A 20,875-nucleotide genomic window follows, 5' to 3' on the forward strand; every position below is an offset into this window, starting at 1 on the left:
AAAAATGAAATAACACATTTATGTTTTAAAATATTTTTAGCACCTAATATTACAAGCATCATAATTACTAACAGTGAACTAAAAAAAAAAAATACCCTCTTTTTAATTTGCTTGTTTCATGCTTTTGGCAGCACTTCGTAGTTAATTTCATTGTTTCCTCTGTCTAATAGATTAGTTAGTTTCACACAACAAAGTGGGGTAGAAAAACTTTCTTAAAAACAGAGTGATGAATTGGGTAGGCAGGCTGTTAACGACTTAGAAGAGCAAGGGTAGGACTTCCCTTTCCTACTAAGGGTATTGTGTAGGAAAGGCCTCTTTTAAAACATTGGCTCCACTTCAACTTGTCAATTAGATTGTATAGATTAGGGGAAAAGGTTCTTTGGACGTATCAGGAGATCAGTCAAATATAGAGAAAATAAACAAACCAAAGCCTTGATGTTGTGTGGAAAAGATATCCATGATGGGTTGTTTTTCTGATTTAAAATAAATTGTATGGGTTGGTTTGTTTTATCGTATCCCCCCACCCCCCCTCCACCCCCTGCTTTAAAATTAGCTCCTCTGCATCAGGCCCTGCTGTGTGGTGGTTTGCGTTTCAATTTTCTGTTGACCTTGTTCCCTCATCTAGCCTGAACTGTAAGAAAATAGAAAAGACGAAAGGTAGCATGCTTTCAAGTTCTGATGCTATTCGAACCTGTTTGCACAAGCCATTGCAATAAGTCCCATTGATTCCTAGTCAATCTTGCAACGGGGTAAAGTTTTCATTAGTATAACACATGATTGTTGTCTTAAAAATGTAAGTTAATAATATTGTAATACAAGTATATAATGGATCCAACCTTATAAGGGTTCCTGAGCATTGTCAAATCTGAAGCAAATAAACATCTTCAATTCCTAATATACCTCAGAGACACGTAATACTTTCTAGAATTTGGTTCCAAATAAACACGTATACTGAAAAGCAGAATAATGCAAGTAAACAAATCTTTAGTGGATTTGTTTTTGGGAAGGGGAAAAAGGAGGGAGAATTGTAGAAGATTTAGGTATTTTCTAAGCAAATCTTTTGACAGATAATTAGCAGGCCGATAAACAAACACCTCCATTCTCAATGGAGAGCAGTAGCCTGTGTTACTGAAATCAATAATTCACCTCCAATTCTGTTAATTTATGCATGTAATTCTCTATGCATTACTAGGCTCCTTGTACTTTGTCTTTTCCCTGATGAGTTGGAAAATCAGTCTTGCTTGCTCCAAAAACCCCCCTTAATTTTGCCAAATGTTAATCACAGATATTCTGGAGACTTTCAAACCATAAACAGGAGCTATGTCTGTAAAACCAAACACATAAGCATGCATCCCATGTCCCAGAGATAGAACTGAACATCTCAGTACTTTGATAACTACTCATACTTGTGCAGGACAAAATCCTGTTTGTTTTAGTATCACTGGAATCAATGCGATTAAAGGAGACTGAACTTGACTCATAGCATAGTGGTGGTGTGGGAAATTTATTGATGGGCAAATTACATTGTATTCAATTACCTCTGGGTAAATTTGGACTCACTGTGCTGACTCCAGTGAGGTCAGCCTGGATTTAAAGTGGGAGAGGCAAATAGAATGTATTCTTGGCATCCAAAATTATACACATTTCCATTATTTTCTTGGATCTTCAATTGCAACAAGAGAACTAGGAAGCAACTGTGTTAATATTGAGATGAAATAAGAATCAACTTAAGTCTCTACTGTACAGTAATCTTTTTAACATTAAAAACCTTTTCAAAAGAAATGAGGCAAAAAGAAGAAAGCCAAAGTAAAGACATGCGAGCTTGAAATAACTGCCTAAAACTATCAAACATCAAATGTTTTAATTTTCTAAATTTGACAAGGCTTTCTGATGTTTTTTATCATACAAGACTTTTGTGCTCCCAATCAGACCCTGAGTTTGCAAAAATACATTTTAACAACCTCTTTTTACTATTTGTAAACACATATTAAATAATTCTTCAAAGTTCCTTCTAGGCTTCACTGGAGCATTGATCAATATATATACTGCTCACACAAAGGCTTTTCTAAAGCACTGACATGAATAAGCCTAATCAACAAACCTGACTGATATATGAGCTCCTCACATAAACAACATTTGGCATGTGGGACAGTTGTGCATCTCCCCCAAGAGATGGGAGGGGTAGATAATCAAGATAATCCAGTACCAGGATGATAAGGCAGGAATGGGAACATCCAGGTCAGAATGTCAAACAAGTTCTTGATGCAGGACAGATTAAGATATTCAAGGTACAGATGGAAAGCAATATGTGATTTTTTTTCAATCGTATAAAAGGAGAATTGGAAATCGGTGGAACTCTGAAGTGGCCTACGGGAGCCTGTGTGGTGTTGTGCTGACTACTTTATCACAGGTACAAATGATTTATCTCTTGGTCTAATGTGCTTGTTAGGCCAAAACATGTTAGGGCTGTACTTATAGACAATAAACCTGGCCAAATCTTTGCCACCAAACTGAGCCTGTGGTTGTTCTTTAAGACAAGATTGTTGTTGGAATTTCCTGGCTGCAACTTTGTTGACACCGCAGTTTCTGAGACTTCAACACTGACAACACATCAATAACACCCAACGAGGACAACAACAATGACACTGATAACACCTGACAACATTTCTAAGGCATCATAAAGGCAGTTAATGAAGCGATGCACGCTTTTTTTTTCTTGATAAAACTTTTTATCACCTCAGATAGAATTTTAAAGTGTTTTTATAACCAACTTGGAGTAAAAATGAATTGTATGAAATGACTGATTGTCAAGGACATCTGAACAAATGAGGTATTCATTTTATTCAGAATCTATTGAAGGGTTTCTTGATGTTTTTATTTAATTTACTTCATATCAGGGAGCTAAGTTTCCCTTTGAGATACATTACTAAAGAAATAAAAGATTTATAAAAGCCAAGTAAGTTCCTATTTTCTTGCCGAGTTTGACACAACCCCCTTAATATTATTCTGTTTCCTTCTCATGGATAAATATACAGTAGAAATGATAGGAGACATTTGGCTTGAAGTTGTCCAGTCCCCCTGGTACCACCTATACATTGAAAGTAATAAACAATGATTGGTATAGAAAGTAGGACATCTATACCAAAGAAGAAAGTAATAAACAATGATTGGTATAGAAAGTAGGACATTTATACCCAAAGAAGGGAAAGTATAAGAATAAAAAAGTATATTCTTAGAACAAGACACAAATCTTTTTTTCCTAAAAAGTATTGGATAGGCCTGCTGACTAGGAAAGTAGGCTAATCCTACTTTATCACAGAACTATATAATTGCTTGGTTTGTGAAGCATCAGAGCTCAGAAAATGGTGCGATTTTGGGGCCTGAGTAAACACTTGACAAGGTAGAAATGATCCATTTCCTTAGTGATACCCATAGGCATGAAAAATGTAATGCCAAATTCAGAGTCACAGAGCGGAAAATAGCCACATGAAGATAAGGAAATATTTAGTTACCCGGATATTCCTTTTATCACCATTTATAATTTCATGTTTGGGTGTTATATTTATTCTTCATCATCTTTCTCCACAGGTTAGTCCAATTTTCTTTAACTCTAACAAGCACAGGTGGATCCAGAATTGTGGTAAAGGCAGTGTTGCCAAAAGCCCTTTAGGGATGGGGTACATGAGCAGTGAAGAGAGCTCATTGCATCTCTTCACTATACACATGCTCTGGGGTGGAGGAGGAGCACTTTAATTAGACTGGCTCTGAGAGCTACTTTAATTAGACTGGCTCTGAGAGCTGCTTGAATTAAAGCACCCACAGCATCACATGTATTCAGTGTCCCAAGCTTCAAAATGGCAGTGGGAGTGCTTTAACTAAAGCTTGTTCAATGAGCTTTAGCTAAAGTGCCCCCAGTGCCATTTTGAATGTGGGGACTCTGAATACATGTGACCCCAGCAGACTCACAGCAGACACAATTAATCAAGTCTGCTCCAACGTGTGCTAATTAGCACACGTTGGAGCAGACATCCATCATGTGTATAGGTGCCCTAAGAGTCCTACACAAGCAGCCAGGAATTATTGGCAGCTTTTAGCCCATTTCATTATAGGAATAGATTTCTTCACAGAATTTAAATGCATGTCTATAAATATGTAATGGAAAACTTACTCAGGAATAGTTTATCTGTATTCAAATATTTCCATAATTTTCCTACATGATTCAGAAGGTCAGATCAGGGTTCACCAATGTGGCATGAAATTTATCATGCCTTTGGGTATCACTAAGGAAATGGATCATTTCTACCTGGTCAAGTGTTTACTTAGGCTTCTAATGGAGCTTAGCACTGAGAGAAGACCATTTCCATCCTGAATTGTTCTGCCTCTGCCAAAGCCAGAACTGGAATTGGACCCAAAGCCACAGTCACCACTGCCCTTCATGATGTTGCCTCATCTGCTTTTCCTAGTCACTGCCTCTCTCTGTCACCCGGGCTCCGGCTGCTGAAATGCTGCAGACATCCCTTGGATCTGTGAGCCGGCTAAAATGGCTCCATTGATCAGATCTAGTCCACAAGCCATAGGTTGTTCACCCCTGGATTAGATCATTATAGCTGTATGACAGACAGCTATGGAACTCAAATTTGCTTGAGGTGGATTTACATAACAAACTTGGCTTTTAGCAAAATTAGTGCATTTTTTTCTTTCAGGAAATTTTGACTCATGGCTTGATGATGCTGACCAGCTTTATCCCTATTTCCTCTGTCTAAGTGCTTAGGTTGCACTAATGATGTATCAGAGACATATAGTATAAAACTGATGCTGAACAGCTGTTTAAGAAGTGATTGAAAGATTAGGTGTTGAATAAAGATAGAGCAATTCAATTTAATAGATTTCATAGATTTCATAGACATTAGGGCTGGAAGGGACCTCGGAACATCATGGCCTCCAGACCCTTGCCCCAGGGATAGGAAGTCAGCTGTGGTCATAGGATCCCAGCAAGATAAACATCCAAATTTCTCTTGAAGGTGTTCAAAATAGGCGCTTGAACCACCTCTGGTAGCAGTCTATTCCAGACCTTGGGGGCTTGGGCAATAAAGAAGTTCTTACATCCAGCCTGAAAAGGTCATGGAGGAGTTTGTGACCATTTGACCTTGTCGCCCCTTGGGGCACTCTGGTGAACAGACATTCCCCCAGATCCTGGTGAGCACCCCTAGTAAACTTATAGGTGGCCATCAGATCACCCCTGAGCCTGTGCTTTTCCAGGCTGAAGAGTCCCATAGCTCTCAGCCTCTCATCATAAGGTCTGTTTTCCTGACCTCTGATCATGCATGTGGCTCTCCTCTGCACTCTCTCAAGCTTCTCCACATCCTTTTTTGAATTGTGGAGCCCAAGACTGGATGCAGTACTCCAGCTGTGACCTCACAAAGGCCGAATACAATGAGTGAATGACGTCCTGGGATTTGCTTGAGAAGCATCTATAGATGCAAGCCAGCATTTTGCTTGCTTCACTAGCTGCAGCATCACATTGAAGGCTCATGTTCATCTTATGGTCAATCATGGACCCCAAGTCCTTTTCATCCGTAGTGCTAGCGAGCATAGCACTGCCAAGCCTATAAGCATACTGCAGGGTTTTTTTCCCCCAAAGGTAGAGAACCTTGCATTTTTCGGTGTTAAACACCATCAGATTCTTACCCGCCTACTTCCTGAGCCTGTCAAGATCAGCCTGGATCGCTCTCCTGTCCTCAGGTGTGGATGCTTTACCCCAAAGTTTGGTGTCATCAGTGAACTTGGCCAGTTCACTTCTGACACCAATGTCCACATCATTAATGAAGATGTTGAATAGTGTTGGCCCAAGGACAGAGCCTCCAGGGACCCCACTGGTCACAGCGCACCACGACGGTTGACTTCCATCAACCACCACCCTCTGGGTCCAACCATGGAGCCAATTTCCCAGCCAGCACATCATGGTGAAGCCAAGGCCACAGTTGGCCAGTTTTGCCAAGAGGTGATCATGGGATACCAGATCGAAGGCTTTTTTTGAAGTCAAGATATATGACATCAATCTCTTTTCCCCTGTCTAGGTGATAGGTCACCAGGTCATAAAAGGAAATCAGATTGGTCAAGCAAGACCTACCCACAACAAACCCGTGCTGGCTATCCCCAAGGATGTTGCCATTGGCCAGTCTGTTAAGAATGGCCTCTTTGATAATCTTTTCTAAATTCTATGTCTTCATACTAAAAAATAACTTCTTAGAAAGAAGAGTATTTTTTAATTTTCAAAAGTTGATATGACAAAAGATCAGCTCTCCCCTAGGTTAACTATCCAAAACTTGCTACAGTAGTGTCAATACCACATAAAAAAGCAAATAGAAGGTTACACAGTAGCCTGTGAAGATTTTTTTTTTTGGTGCAGGATGCATGCTGTACACATCTCAACAGTTTCAACCATGTAATCATGAACAAAGATTAACTTACATACCATAAGGTGCAAACATATTTTTTTACTTACTGTAATAAATCAAACTATTTTTCTTAAACCCACCCATCTGTAATGATGTTACAGTAAAAGGAAATTCTTATTGTAAGACAAGAAGGAAGAGATGGATGAGGCCTTCTTTAAACAACTGATGATAACTTCCAAACTACAGGACTTGGTTCTAACGGGGGACTTCAATTATAAGAAAACACAATAGTGCACAACCAGTCCAGGCAATTCTTGAAGTAAGTCAGGGATAACTTTTTGGTACAGACGGTAGACTGGCCAAGGTAGACAGGGGAGGAAGCTCTCCTTGACTTGGTGCTCAGAAGCAGGGAAGAATTGATTGATAATATAAAGGTGGAAGGTAACTTGAATGACAGTGCCTGCAAAATTGTAAAGATCCTGAGAGGAGGAAGGAAGGGAAGCAGCAGAATAAAAACATTGGACTTCAGAAAAGCAGACTTTAGCAAACTCAGGGAACTGGTGGCCAGGATCCCCTGGGAGACAAATCTGAGAGGAAAAGGAGTTGAGAAGAGCTGGCTGTACTTTAAGGAGGTCCTTTTAATGGAACAGGAGCATACTATCCGTATGTGACAAAAGAATAGAAAGTGAAACAGGAGACCAGCTGGCTAGACCGAGATCTCTTTAATGAGTTGAAACTCAAAAAGGAATGTTACATACCATGGACATTTGAACATATTATTAGGGATGAGTATAAATGTCACACAGACATGCTGGGTGAAAATTAGGAAGGGCAAGCCATGATTTGAGATGCACCTGACAAGGACCAAAAAAGACAATAAGAAGGGATTCTATAGGTGTGTTGAAAGTAAGAGGAAGACCATAGAAACCATAGGTCTCCTACAGAATGCAGAAGGCAATCCAGTTGCAGATGACAAAGAGAAGGCTGAAATGTTTAATGCCTTCTTTACTTTAGTTTTCTCAAATGACAAGTGCAGTTGGCAGTAGAGATAGGGTAGGAGTCAAACAGCCTAGAGTAATAGAAGGACAGTTTAAGGATTACTTAGAGAAGTTAGTTGTTTTCAAGTTATCAAGGGGAAATGGGGTGCACCTGAGGGTACCAAAAGAACTGACTAAGGTAATTTGTGAGCTATTGCCTATCTTCTTTGAGAACTTCTGGAGGTTGGGTGACATCCTGGATGACTGGAAAAGAACAAGAAGGAGGATCTGGGGTGCTACGGCCCAGTCAGCCTGATATCTATACCTGGAATGATCATGGATCAGAGCCTCAAAGAATCCACTGAAAAGCACCTAGAGGAGAACAAGGTGATGAGGAACAGCCAGAATAGAGTCACCAAGAACAAGTCATGCCTGAGCAACCTTCTCCCACAACATTCCTATTAGCAAGCTGAGAAAATACAGACAAGATAAAAGTACTGTAGGGTGGATACATTGGATGTTTACATGCAGCAAGTATTTTTCAATGTCTGAGTGTCTAGTTGGGAGAAGGTATCAAGTAGGGTTCTCTGGAGGTCTTCCCTGGGTCCAGTAGCACAAGGATCCAAAATGATACGGATAGACTGGAGAAATGGTCTGAAGTCTATCAGATGAGATTCAACAAGAATAAATCCTGCATTTGGAACATAATAACGGAATGCATAAATAAAGACTGGGGAATGACCAGGTAGGCTGCAGTACTGCACAGAAGGACTTGGGTGTTATGGAGAAACAAAAGCTGAATAGGAGCCAACTGTTTGCTCTTGCTACAAAAAAGCCAACAGCATGCTGGGTTGTATTAACAGGAGTGTCACTTGCAAATCAAGAGAAGGATTCTTCCACTCTATGCAAACAGGGGTCACCGGGAGTACTGTGTCTAGTTTTGGGCCCCACACTTCAAGAATTATGTGGACAGTTTGGAAAGAGTCTGGCAGACAGCAACAAAAATGACTAGAGGGCTGGGAAGGAAGACTTGTGGAGACAGGCTAAAAGAACTGGAGCTATCTAATCTGGAGAAGAGAAGACTGAGGAGGGATTTGGTAACACTCTTTAAATATGAAGAGAGATTACAGAGAGAATGCAGATGGGTTTTTCTCTATGGCCATAGGAGACAGGACTAACTGCAGTGGCCTCAGGCTGCATCAGAGAAAATTTAGGTTGGAGATTAGGAGAAACTTTTTCAATTGAAGGGTACCTACGCATTAGAATAGGCTTCCTGGAAAAGTTGTGGATTCTTCATCCATCCCTGGACATTTTCAAGAGCAAGTTGTACAGACACTTGGCTGGGATGGATTTTAATAAGGGATGATCGTGCTTTGAGTAGGGGCCCAACTAGATGACCTTGTGAGGTCCCTTTCAGTCCTATTCTTTTGTGATTATGATCCAAAGAATTTTCTATGTATTCTCTTCTTGATGGTTTCTTTTATGACTTTTATTCATACATGTGTGTACATATGGGCATTAGTACAGGTATATTTAGCATTTTTGAAGACATAAGAAGCAGCTTGAAATGGAGGATACTTCAGAATAAAGATAATAGATATAATTACATATACTTCTTCCTGATTTGCTATAAAATGCTCAAATAAATAGCTTTAACATGAGCTGGTGGCACCCACATTTATTTATTTGTCTGAATATGGAAAACAGTGCCTGAAGTTATGTACCTAGGAATAAATTTGTGACAGAAAGCAGGTAGAGTTGCACCTAACAGACTAACCAAAGCAGAGGTGCACAGAAAAAGCTTTTGTAAGCTCTGGGCTTACTTCATCAGGTACTGTGAAGGGACTGTAGAGCTCCTAAACAGAAACATATGGGTCACTGTTTGATGTTTACTGAAGTAAATATTTTCATAATTTTTAGAAACAATAAATATTCTCAAATCAACTGTTCTAATTCCATGTTTCATAAAGTGCTATCCAATGCATTTGAACTTCAACATTTTTGCTCTCATTCATTAGGAAGTCCTTGCTTACCATCATTTCGTAGTGTAAGTGGTGTAGGAGGACTCAGAACTCTGGCATTTGTCACTGTGTTTTTTACCAGACAGATATAGCTGCCAACATCAGATGTTTGCACCTTGGAGATGTACAGATTGCCTGTCTCCTGAGAGATGAAACGTCTGCTATCTTCTGCCACGAAAGATGGGAATTCATTAAATACCCAACTATAGATGATCTCTGAAAAAAACCCACACAAATAAGACACCAGTTATGAAAATAATTCAAGTGTTATTAATGGAAAAAAACTTTAAATATATTCTGAGTTTTGTAGTTTAAATAAGCCCATAAAATCTGGATCTGAAGCTTTTTCATGTAGTTTTGTTGTAGAAATGGAATTCTTAATATCTTTTCCTCTCGTATTTAAGGAAAATGACAGAATATTGGCTAATATTTTGCGTATGAAGTCTTAGACAAAGAAAATTCATGAAGCTCCTCAAGAGAGTTCAAAACATCCACAGATATGGTATAATTTTCATTCTATATCCTAAAAGTAAAGCCAATAACATTGTGAAAATATTCCTTCCTTCATTCATTTTTTCATGAAAATGTTCAGTAACTTATACTGAAAGAGTTCCCAGCCAATTAAGGCTGGTTCATTTGTTTTAGATAGTGTGATTTACGTGTAAAATTTGTTTCAACTAAAAATGATTTTTTTTTCAAAGCAGTTTTTCCCCCCAGAAAAGTTTAATTTTTTTTTTTTACCTGAAAAATGCACAACCAAATTCCAAAATATTTTGGCCAAAATTCAAATATTTCAATTTGGATATGCTGACTGAAATTTTTCATTAAAAGATTTAAAAGGCACACCTCCCCAAAAGGTCATGGTAGTTTACAATGAGAAAAAAATACTTATACAATCAGAATAAAATATTAAAATGATAGTATAGCAAAACAAACTCCCCCCAAATACCCACAAATTTAAAGCAATTCCACACACTCAGCATCCCACACACTTCCACTGCCTCTCACCTAGGAGACATCTCCCCCTGCCTAACACAACTTCACTTCCCAAGCACTATTCATTACTTCCATAAAAGAAAAATAATCTTATATTTCCGCTCATTCCCACCCACTCCCCTGCCTCATGCCCATGGGAATTCCCTCCCCCATCTCTTAATAGTCCTCAATGATAAGTTGATGTTTCATTTATTCATTCTCTTTGATGAACTGGACTCTACCTGACCTACATCTTTCATGAAGCACCCGGGCCATAGACTCCACCTCTCTTCTCCGGGAGGAACTGCCATAGCATGTCATAGGAGCTGAAGTCTGACTCAACATATTAGCCTATTCAAAATGGGAGCAGAGAGGCACCCAAAACTACAACTTTCATGCGACAATGAAGCAGTAAATCTAAATATCTCCTCATATCTCCCCGTCTCCCCCACCACAAATTTTCAGAAAAACTGCTGAAATTTCCAGAGAGTAAAAAATCTCATTTTTCATGCAGTTCTCTTTTGACTGCTTTGTGCACCCATTTATCTTTAAAATAATTTAGGAGATAAGCTAAGGTAAGAGCTTTTCTGCAACAGCAGTTAATATGCTAAATACAGTGAAATGAAAACCAGATTTTCAAATGATCAGGCCATCTCTGGACAGATTTCCCCTTCCCTAGAAACATTTATTTCAGGCCCCTGGAAATGACATTTTTATTCCTCTTACATCAGAGCTGATCTCCTCAGTGTTCCCTTGAATTAAGCTCCAGGGACTTGTCCAATTGAACTAAGCAGCTAATAGCTGTGCCCTGTGTTTCCACTCATCTCCCTACTTGTTTTATTGGTAAAACCTTCCTAGTCAATCCACTCAAATGCTAAGGGTTAAAGACTCCTTCATTAGTCAAGTCCTATGCATTGCTATTTCCCACAAGCCTGGTGCCTCAAAGATCCATGAAAACGATAAAAACATATATACCAAGTTGGTTTGACTTTCCAAGCTAATTTGTGATTTTTTATTCTCAACCTATGAAATATTTTGTTCCTCCTTAGAAAATACAAACTTTTCCTTTTAAATACATTATCATCTGTTGTAGAAAAAAGGTATCAAGTGTGTAGGGAGAAATGTTAATTGTATCGTATCTTATCAAAGAGGCTTAGCTTTACCAGCTTTCCATACATACCAGTCTCACTAAAGTCAATGAGATTTTCTTTCACTTAGCCCCTGCAGCATTTAGTCTTGATTCTGCCAATTCAGATTTATAGGGCATAACTCTGTTTTTCCCTTGTATTTTTACTACTGTCTTTTTCCCCTTTCCTCTCTTCCCTTATCTCATCTCCTACTATTTTTTCATAGCTTTTCACTACTGAACGTGACACACCAACATTAGCTATGAGGCACCTTTCTCCTGCAGTCTTCTCGATGACAAACTTGTCAGGATTGAAGCTAAAAATGGAAACATCAAGCAAGGCTAGTTCAGTAATATACAGTTACTGTTACTGCTCCAAGATACAAACTGATTCACTGGTATAGCAAGTTCCAGGCTTTCAGCCACTAATTGCTTGAGCAACTATTTTAGCCTTAGCAGCAGCATGAAGACAGCAACTACACTTGCATCAATCTAGTCCTATCATACATTTTCTTCCACTGTCCTAAAAATGTCTCATTACATGCAGTAATGAAGCTGGATATGGGAAGGTGAAAGAGATTAAAAGAATCCCCCAACACCTCCCAGAAGGTCTAGATCTTCAGGGGGGCTGTTCTCTGTCTTTCCTTCTAATGTTGAGGGGGAAACTAGTGTAGCTAGATGCTGTGCCAAAAGTGTGAAGTTTATTGCTATATTAACTAAATTCATACCAGTCCCAGATATACACTGATGAATGTAGTCATGTGGAGTTCATTAGAAAGTCCAACTGAACACTCTAATCTGCTGTTAGGTAGGACTGCTCCCTGACAAGGAAGTCAGCCTTTCCCTATGAATCAAAAAGTAGAATGGCTAGTTACTCAAGCAAAGTGAAGCAACCTACCAAACAGGCCATTTAGGAATATATCATGAAAAATGGCAACCCAGGTCTACAGCCAGATGAAAGCAAGGCTCTGAAAATGGACAAAATGTGACTTTCTGGGGCTGGGTAGACAGAGGGAAGAATGTGGATAGTATTCTTTGCTAAACTAGAGCTGGAGATTAAGGAGATTGTAGATTTTGGTACAACTCAATTTGACCCATGACAGGCTCTGCCTAGAAATGTAAAATGTAAAAAACTGGAGAATGTACCCAAATATATGACATATAATGTAAATGAAGTATGACAAAAGTGGCTTATCTAATATACGTGTCATATATTTGGGTACATTCTCCAGTTTTTTATATATATATCGGAAAAGTACAAATCAAGGACTGGGCTACATTTGTAGGAGTGTTGCTAGCAGATCGAGGGAAGTAATTCTTCCCCTGTATTCAGCACTGGTGAGGCCACATCTGGAGTACTATGTCCCGTTTGGGCCCCCTGCTACAAAAAGGATATGAACAAATTGGAGAGAGTCCAGTGGAGGGCAACAAAAATGGTTAGAGGGCTGGAGCACATGACTTCTGAGGAGAGGCTGAGGGTACTGGGCTTATTTTTTTCTTACTGCAGAAGAGAAGACTGTGCAGAGATTTAATAGCAACTTTCAACCACCTGAAGGTTGGTTCCAAAGAGGATGGAGTTAGACTGTTCTCAGTGGTGGCAGATAACAGAAAAAGGAGAAATGGTCACAAATGGCAGCAAGGTTAAGTTTAGGTTAGATAATAGGAAAGTTTATGTTAGATATTAGGAAAAATATTTTCACTAGGAGGGTAGTAAAACACTGGAACAGATTACTCAGACAGATTGTGGATTCTCCATCCTTGGAGGCTTTTAAGACCTGGGTAGACAAAGCTTTGGCTGGGATGATATAGCTGGGGATGATCCTGCTTTGAACAGGGGGTTGGACTAGATGACATCCTGAAGTTCCTTCCAAAACTCATTTTCTATGATACTATGACTTGCAAATAAAGGAATAATAAAACTGCATTGTTGGTATGTTCTTAATTTTGTTCCTTTATGGTCATGTTCTGATGAGCTTGCATATGCAGTATGAGGCACTATAGACCTGTCTTTGGTGCCATGCACCATATGCATTGCGCACACAGGTGTTTCCTGTACAGCTAATTTGCAGCATGGGGTTTTATTTTTGATACTGGGAGATCCATGCTCTGGCTGCTGGCAAGCTCTCTGCTGCTGAATCACCGCCACTAGAGATCAGGTAAGCTCCCAGGACCCCAGGTAAGGCTGTGGAGGCTAGCTCAGGTGCTGGCCCCAGCCTCCCCTATCCCACCCGGGACAATTTGCCGCATGCCAGAGCGTGCGTGTATGGGCATTCCCTGGGGGCAAGTAGCAGTGGCACAACTATGGGAAATGCACATGCATACTCACCTGGACATGCTCTATATGTCCAACAGAGGGGTAGGATATGGGGGAGGGGACTACATAAAAAGTAGTAAGAAATCATATAATTATTAGATGATATCATAGACTATATCCTAATCCACGCACACAAGGTGTCCCTTGTGTACAAGTTTGTATTAAGCTTGTACAAATTACCAAAACTCCAGCATTTCCTAACTACTGAGTACTTGATCTTTGTACCTTAATATTCTGTTTATTTTATTTGATTTATTTGATTAAATAAAATTCCTTAAGGTTGGTAAAATGGTTAACATATTTAATAAGCCTACCGCCATGCATCATAAGCAAGAACTGAACACTGAACATATCTACCATTCAAGTTACAGGACTCAGCAGGTAGCAAGAGGACACATACAGAAGTGGAACGAGAAGTACCCAGTGGGCATGTCTACATGAGTGCATTTACTGCAAAATAACAGAAATTACTGTGTAGTATGGGCATGTGTCTACATGTGTATGGAGACTTATGCTGATTTGAGCATAAATTTGATACCTACATGATGCAGGTATCAAATTTATGCTCAAGTCAGCATAAGTCTCCATGCACATGTAAACATGTGCCCATACTAATGCGCTCTAATGCCTGTATGTGTAGACACTGGCCTATTCCTGCTTACTGCGCAGTAAATTTAAGCTGGTACAAATGTACATGTATGTACATTCACCCACTGAAATTATCTACATGTGCCATTAGGAGGCAATAATAAACTGTGTAGCTTACTGCTTACTGCAGCCCCAGCTGGCACAGGGCTTGGGGAGGGGGCGGTCAGCCTGCAAGCCTAGGACTGCTCTGACTGGGCTCAGTGTGCTGCACAGAGACTGGCTGGGACACAAGGCTGTTTCAGTACAGGGTTAGCCAGGAGGTAACCCCAGCACTAAAACACCCTCATGCCCAATCCCTTTAGTCAGCATCTATACGTGTGCTGCTGCTCATGAAAATATGTTGCAACTGGGTAGGATTTATATGTACAATTCATACCCTCATGTGGAGTTTATTAGTTTTGTGTGTCCTAATATGGGCACACGTGTAGATGCTGAGATATTTACTGCATAATTAGCTAACTGCACAGTAAATATCTCATGTAGACGCACTCACTGACCTTTAATTTACAATTCTTATTCAGCCCAGACTATAATTCCAAATGGGTATGCACATGTATTGTTATATCTTGGGTTCACAAAAAGCTGTTGGAATATTTAAGATCTTTTGCAATTTGTCTCAATCAAATTACTAATTACTCCAAAATGTTTCTCTCTTGAAATTCCATTGCCACATTTTCTATGATGCCTTTGCTGGTGGAAATGAATCATGACAGTATAAGAGGCTGTAAAGTGATGATGAAACATACAATTTCAAGGAAAATGCACAGGTTTTAATTGAATACACTTCAATCCAAAAGGAAAGAAAATTTTCTTAGTTACATGCTTATACTACCTGTAAGGTAGCCATCATTGTGTGTCCACAATGGTTACTCACATACAATCTATCGAATCCATGCCCTGAGAATACAGCCACTTAATTATTAATTTATTAATTAGAGTGCTTGCTAGGGGACAGATACAAGGCAATCCATTTTAGTGACTTTGAGCAAATGGAATACTTAGTCTTAGCTGACATGCCTGGTGTTGGGTCTGTAAGGGGAATTACAGTATGTCATCTATTAAATGATGTTTGCTAGCAAAAAACGGGGTGATGGGTGAATGGTTAGAGAAAAAATACAATTTTTTCTGAACCTTAATCAAAATCTCAAATTAATTCATTTTATGCTATTAACATTTCAATTATATTTTATTTTAAGTGTTTTTGCTCTTTTATTACTTCTGTATTGCAGAAGCACCAATCACCCTAGGATGTCAAGGAGCTCTTCCTGATTTAGGGGGCGCATGGGCCAACCAGAGGTGATGCTCTGTTAGACTTGGTCCTGGCCAAAGGAGATGACCTTGTGATCAACTTAAATATACCGGGAAACCATCATGTTCACTGTCCAATGTAAGGCAGACAAATTGGATAGCAGGATTGAAGTCTTGGGCTTTAAAAATGCAAATTTCAATGAGCTTAGGTCACTAGTAGGCCAAGTGCTGAGGGACCAGGGACCAAAGGCAAAAGGTGTGCACAAAGAGTGGTTGTTCCTTAAAGACATGATCCTTGAAGCACAAAGGCAATCCATTCTCATGCAGAAAAAAGATAATAGAGGGGCTGGGAAGCCCTCTTGGCTAACCAGGGAAATCACAGTCCTCTTAAGAAAGAAGAAAGAGGCTTATAAACAATGGAAGCTTAGGCTGGGCCCCAAGGAGGACTATTCCACGACAGCCCACATTTGGGGGAACAGATACAACAGGCTAAAGTGGTGACTGAGCTTAGATTAGCAACAGGAATCAAGGACAACAAGAAGTCCTTCTTTAGGTACATAGGGAACAGGAGGAAAACAAATGAGAGTGTGGGGTTATTGCTTAACAACTCAGGAGAGCTGGTTACCTGCACCCAGGAGAAAACTGAACTCCTGAATGACTACTTCAACTCAGTATTTCACCAGACCAAGAGGAAAACCACACCAGGAAGAGTAGAGGATTAGCAAGGTAGGAATAATTGCCTTCCTACTATTGCCATAGAATTGGTATATGACCAATTAAAACATTAGGCATATACAAGTCAGCGGGACCAGAAGATCTTCATCTGAGACCGCTGAAGAAGCTGGCCGAAGTCATTGTGGAACCCCTGGTGAAACTCTTCCACAACTCATGGTGCTCTGGAGAAGTCCCTGAGGACTAGAAGAGAGGCCATCCACAAGAAGGGCAGGAGGGAGGACCCAGGTAACTATAGGCCAATCAGCCTAACTTCCATCCTAGGGCAAATAGTAGAAAAGTTCATCAAGGAGTCTATCTGTGATAAGCTTGTGGAAGGTAAGATTGTGAATGACAGCCAGCATGGCTTTGTTGTGGGCAGGTCTTGCCTTACCAACTTCATCTCCTTCTATGACCAGGTAACTCGCCACCTGGACATGAGAGAGCAGGTTGACATTGTATACCTTGACTTCCAAAGGCCTTTGATCTAGTATCCCATGATGTCCTTGTGAGAAAATTGGAGGACTGTGGGCTTAACCATGAGACAGTCAGGTGGGTGAGAAACTGGCTGCAGGATAGGACCCAGAGATTTGTAGTGAACGAATCTGTGTCATCCTGGCAAGAAGTGGGCAGCGGTGTCCTGCAGGGGTCAGTGCTTGGTCCAGTACTTTTCAACATCTTTATTAAAGATTTGGATGTGGGGGTGAAGAGATCACTGGCTAAGTTCACGGATAACACCAAGTTATGGGGAACTTTGGTTACACTTAAAGACAGGCTACAGATACAGGCGGACCTAGACAGGCTAGCAATTTGGGTGGATAGGTACCTGATAAAATTCAACTTCAAGAAATGTAAAGTGCTCCGCCACAGAACAAGCAATCCCCAACATACCTACAGGCTTGGTGGCACCAAACTGACTAGCACCATGAATGAAAGGGACCTGACGGTAATAATTGACCACAGCATGAATATAAGCTGGCAGTGTGATGCTGTAGCCAGTAGGACAAATAATACTCTGGCATGCATCAATCAATGCATCTCCAGCAAAACCAAGGAGGTGATTCTTCTGCTCTGCTCATCACTGGTGAGGCAACAGCTGGAGTACTGCATCCAGGTTTGGGCACCACACTTTAACAAGGATGTGGACAAGCTTGAGAGAGTTCAAAGAAGAGCCACCTGTATGACCAGAGTCTTAAAAGGAAAGCCATATGAGGAAAGTCCTTTGTGCATACCCTATGTCTTCTTTATTATGATTAGTAAATAAATGCATCTTCTTAAGTATAAATGTATGTGTTCTAATGGTAGGCATCTACACAGTTACATTAGCTGAAATGTACTAAACTGTGAATTGCCCATGTGGATACTTTGCTGCACATTGTGCTTATGTATGACCCCCCTCACAAAAATTCTGCAGCATGTCTAGAATCTGGGGACCCAACAGATTTTAGCTGCTAAAGGTAGATGCATGGTTTTGCACAACTGATTTTGTAAAAGAGTGTTAGGAGGACTACTGAAATTATGCGAAAACTAGCCATTTGCCCATCAAGAATGACAAGAGGGTGGCGGGGATGGAGCACCACCACCCACTACCCCATACTGCTGTGACTCTGTGTCTGACTGTGTGCAATCCTCCCCCATCCCCACTCCACGTCCAGCCCCATGTGCCCCCCCTACACCCAAGATACCCATCCACCCACCCACACACCACTCACATGCCACACACACAGCTCCACACAGCTCCACGTCACACACAGCCACACACCCACACACAGCCATATGCCACACACCCATGCCCAGCCACATGACACACCCCAACTCAGCCACACCCCACGTGCCACACCCAGCTACATGCCACACCCAAAATAGACACCCACCACACCCACACACAGCCACACCCCCCACATACAGCCACACACACCCACACACAGCCAGGCCCATGGCACATGCACACACATCCCCACAGCACACAAACAGCCACACAGCCACAAACACACAACCAGCCACACACACAGCCATGCTACACACACACACAGTCACACCCCCACACACCACACCCACACACAGCCACACACACAGCCACACAGTCAAACACACAGCCACAGATGCAGACACACAGCCACATAGCCAGCCACACACCACCCACACGCTGCACACCCAGCCACTTGCCACACCCACAAACAGCCACATGCCACGCGCACAAGCAGCAACACACACACAGCCACACAGTCACACATACAGCCACATATGCCACACACACATAGGCACCACCACAGAGCCACAGCGACACAGCCACATGCCACACACAGCCACACTCACACCCAGCCACACACACACCCCTCTAGCCACAGCCACACACCCACCCACAGCCACACACACAGCCCCAGCCACTTTCCCCTCACAGGACCCCCCTCCTCCACTCTCAATCACATGGAGGCAGTCCTCCACCCACCCTCCTCCTCCTGTTATGAGCCACCTGTAGCCCCCAAGGCCCTCCCAGCACTGCTGCCCTCAAAGGCACAGCATGGCTTGGTGCTCCTGGCCCAGTCAGCTCGGCCCCAACTAGCCCTCCCACCTCGGCAAGTAGGGCACGGCTCTCCCAGTCCAGCTTATCCCCGCTCCCCCCAGGCATGGTGCAGCGCGCCTCTGCCAGTCCGACCCCAGCCTTGCCTCCCAGTCCAGCTTTTGGGAAAGCAAATGTGAAAGCTGCAGTTGTAAACTTGGTGTCAAAAATGAGTACCAAATTTAAAACTGTGGCTTGTCCCACCCTGCTCGTGAGCATCCCAGGGCCCTGAATTGTAAGGGGCCCGTGGGCTCATGACCAGCCCATTCATTAACCTGTCTATGGCAGTGGGAGGCACTGCCACAGTGACAACCCCCCCCCCGATGGATGTTGTTGGGCAGCATGGTGCAGTGGCTCCCTTGCCCCTGAGCAGTAGCACAAAGTTATGCCTGCACCCACATGGGCCAGCCAATCTCTGCCCGCCCTCTCAGTGGCGCATGCACAGTTAGTCTGGAGCATTATAGGCAGACAGACCGACAAAGCCTTTTATTATATTATAATGGGTATACCTTGACATTGGTCCATTGTACAAAACTCTCAGATTTCTGTATTTGCAGTTATGGTATGATAGTCGAAGGATAAAGCACCGGCTTTCAAAAACTGGGACTCCAGTTTCATTCTAGTGTAAAAGTCCAGGGAAATTAAAACATAAGGTTCTTTAACCACATGACTACTGCTGAACATTGCATTTATGCCCAGACAGAATATACCCGTTTTACTGAATATATTACTATAAAGTAAAACTCCAGTAATTTTGTAAATTTCACTTTTAATTCTCACCTTTCACATACTAAAGCATTTTTAAAATAGCAATAAATAGAAATAATGAGATTTATGTTTCACCCAGTTCCACAGTCATCTTATAGATATAGGCATAACTCACTCAAAAAACTTTAAACTAGTTAGGGAATACCACTATAGAAAGGACTGCAGTACATTAGAAGTAATATACAGATCAATTAAGAAGGTAGGTAGCTGTGCAAGTATGAAAAGTTGTTACTGCACAGTCATTTAATACTTGCATAACCAAGTAATAAATGAGTGCACAGTGTAGCATGAACAGAGCTAATGTAGCTGATGTTAACATAGAATGTAATAATGGTGAAATATAACCATGTTAGTCTTGTCCTGTAAGCAACTTGAAAACTCCATTTTGTATCCTTCTGCTTGACATAAGTGAATGAACTCTGCATAGCCTTTATGTATGAGTGTGTGTAAAAGGGTGAATGGTGAGAGAATGGCATAGAGAAGGGAGAAGAAGATTTAACTGTTTATGTAAGCAACAAGGTGCCAAATATAAGTTACCAGTCAGTAAACTAATTAATGAATGGCTGAAGAATCCCTTTTAGGCCTAGGGGACAAAGAAGGTAATGAGGAGAAGGAACGCACCCATCCTGCCACACAGGCAGCAAAAACACTCCAAGGCTAAGATAAGCTGAAGACAAAAGCAGAACAACTGCAAAAACAGAAGCTGGATATGAAAATCCCCAAAGCGCTGAAACAAAGGATGCCAATCCCTATAAAAGAACACTTTGAAAATGCCAAGTTGGGTGAGCCTCTTTCTCTACTGCTGTTTGGCCATGGGCCTGTCCGCTGGCCCTCGTCTCTGGCTGGCAGCCTATGTGGACAACGTCACCGTCTTCCTCAACACCCAGGAAGACGTGCGGGCTCTGGCAGATTGCCAGCGGGCCTATGAGTGCGCATCCTCCGCCCGCATCAACTGGGGCAAGAGTGACACTCTGCTGCTTGGTGCATGGACTGGCACGCCTCCCCCAGACTTGCCGGGGGGCCTCGCCTGGCGCCGCGAGGGCCTCAAGGTCTTGGGTGTGTTCCTGGGGCCGACGACCTTCATGGCGCGCAACTGGGACGGCCTCGAGGAGGGAGTGGAGGGCCGCCC

At 41.6% G+C, this 20,875-nt stretch overlaps 1 protein-coding gene across 1 annotated transcript in view; it reads right to left on the reverse strand.

Annotated features, from left to right (window-relative positions):
• The window catches only part of CNTN5 (contactin 5), a 923,854-nt gene that overhangs the window by 300,180 nt on the left and 602,799 nt on the right, over window positions 1–20,875 (reverse strand). The window contains exon 9 of the mRNA XM_006027993.1: window positions 9,409–9,612. Coding sequence (XP_006028055.1) covers window positions 9,409–9,612 — 204 coding nt within the window. The remainder of the gene's footprint in view (window positions 1–9,408; window positions 9,613–20,875) is intronic.

The sequence above is a fragment of the Alligator sinensis genome, unplaced genomic scaffold (assembly GCF_000455745.1).
Source record: "Alligator sinensis unplaced genomic scaffold, ASM45574v1 scaffold18_2, whole genome shotgun sequence".
Taxonomy (NCBI): domain Eukaryota; kingdom Metazoa; phylum Chordata; order Crocodylia; family Alligatoridae; genus Alligator; species Alligator sinensis.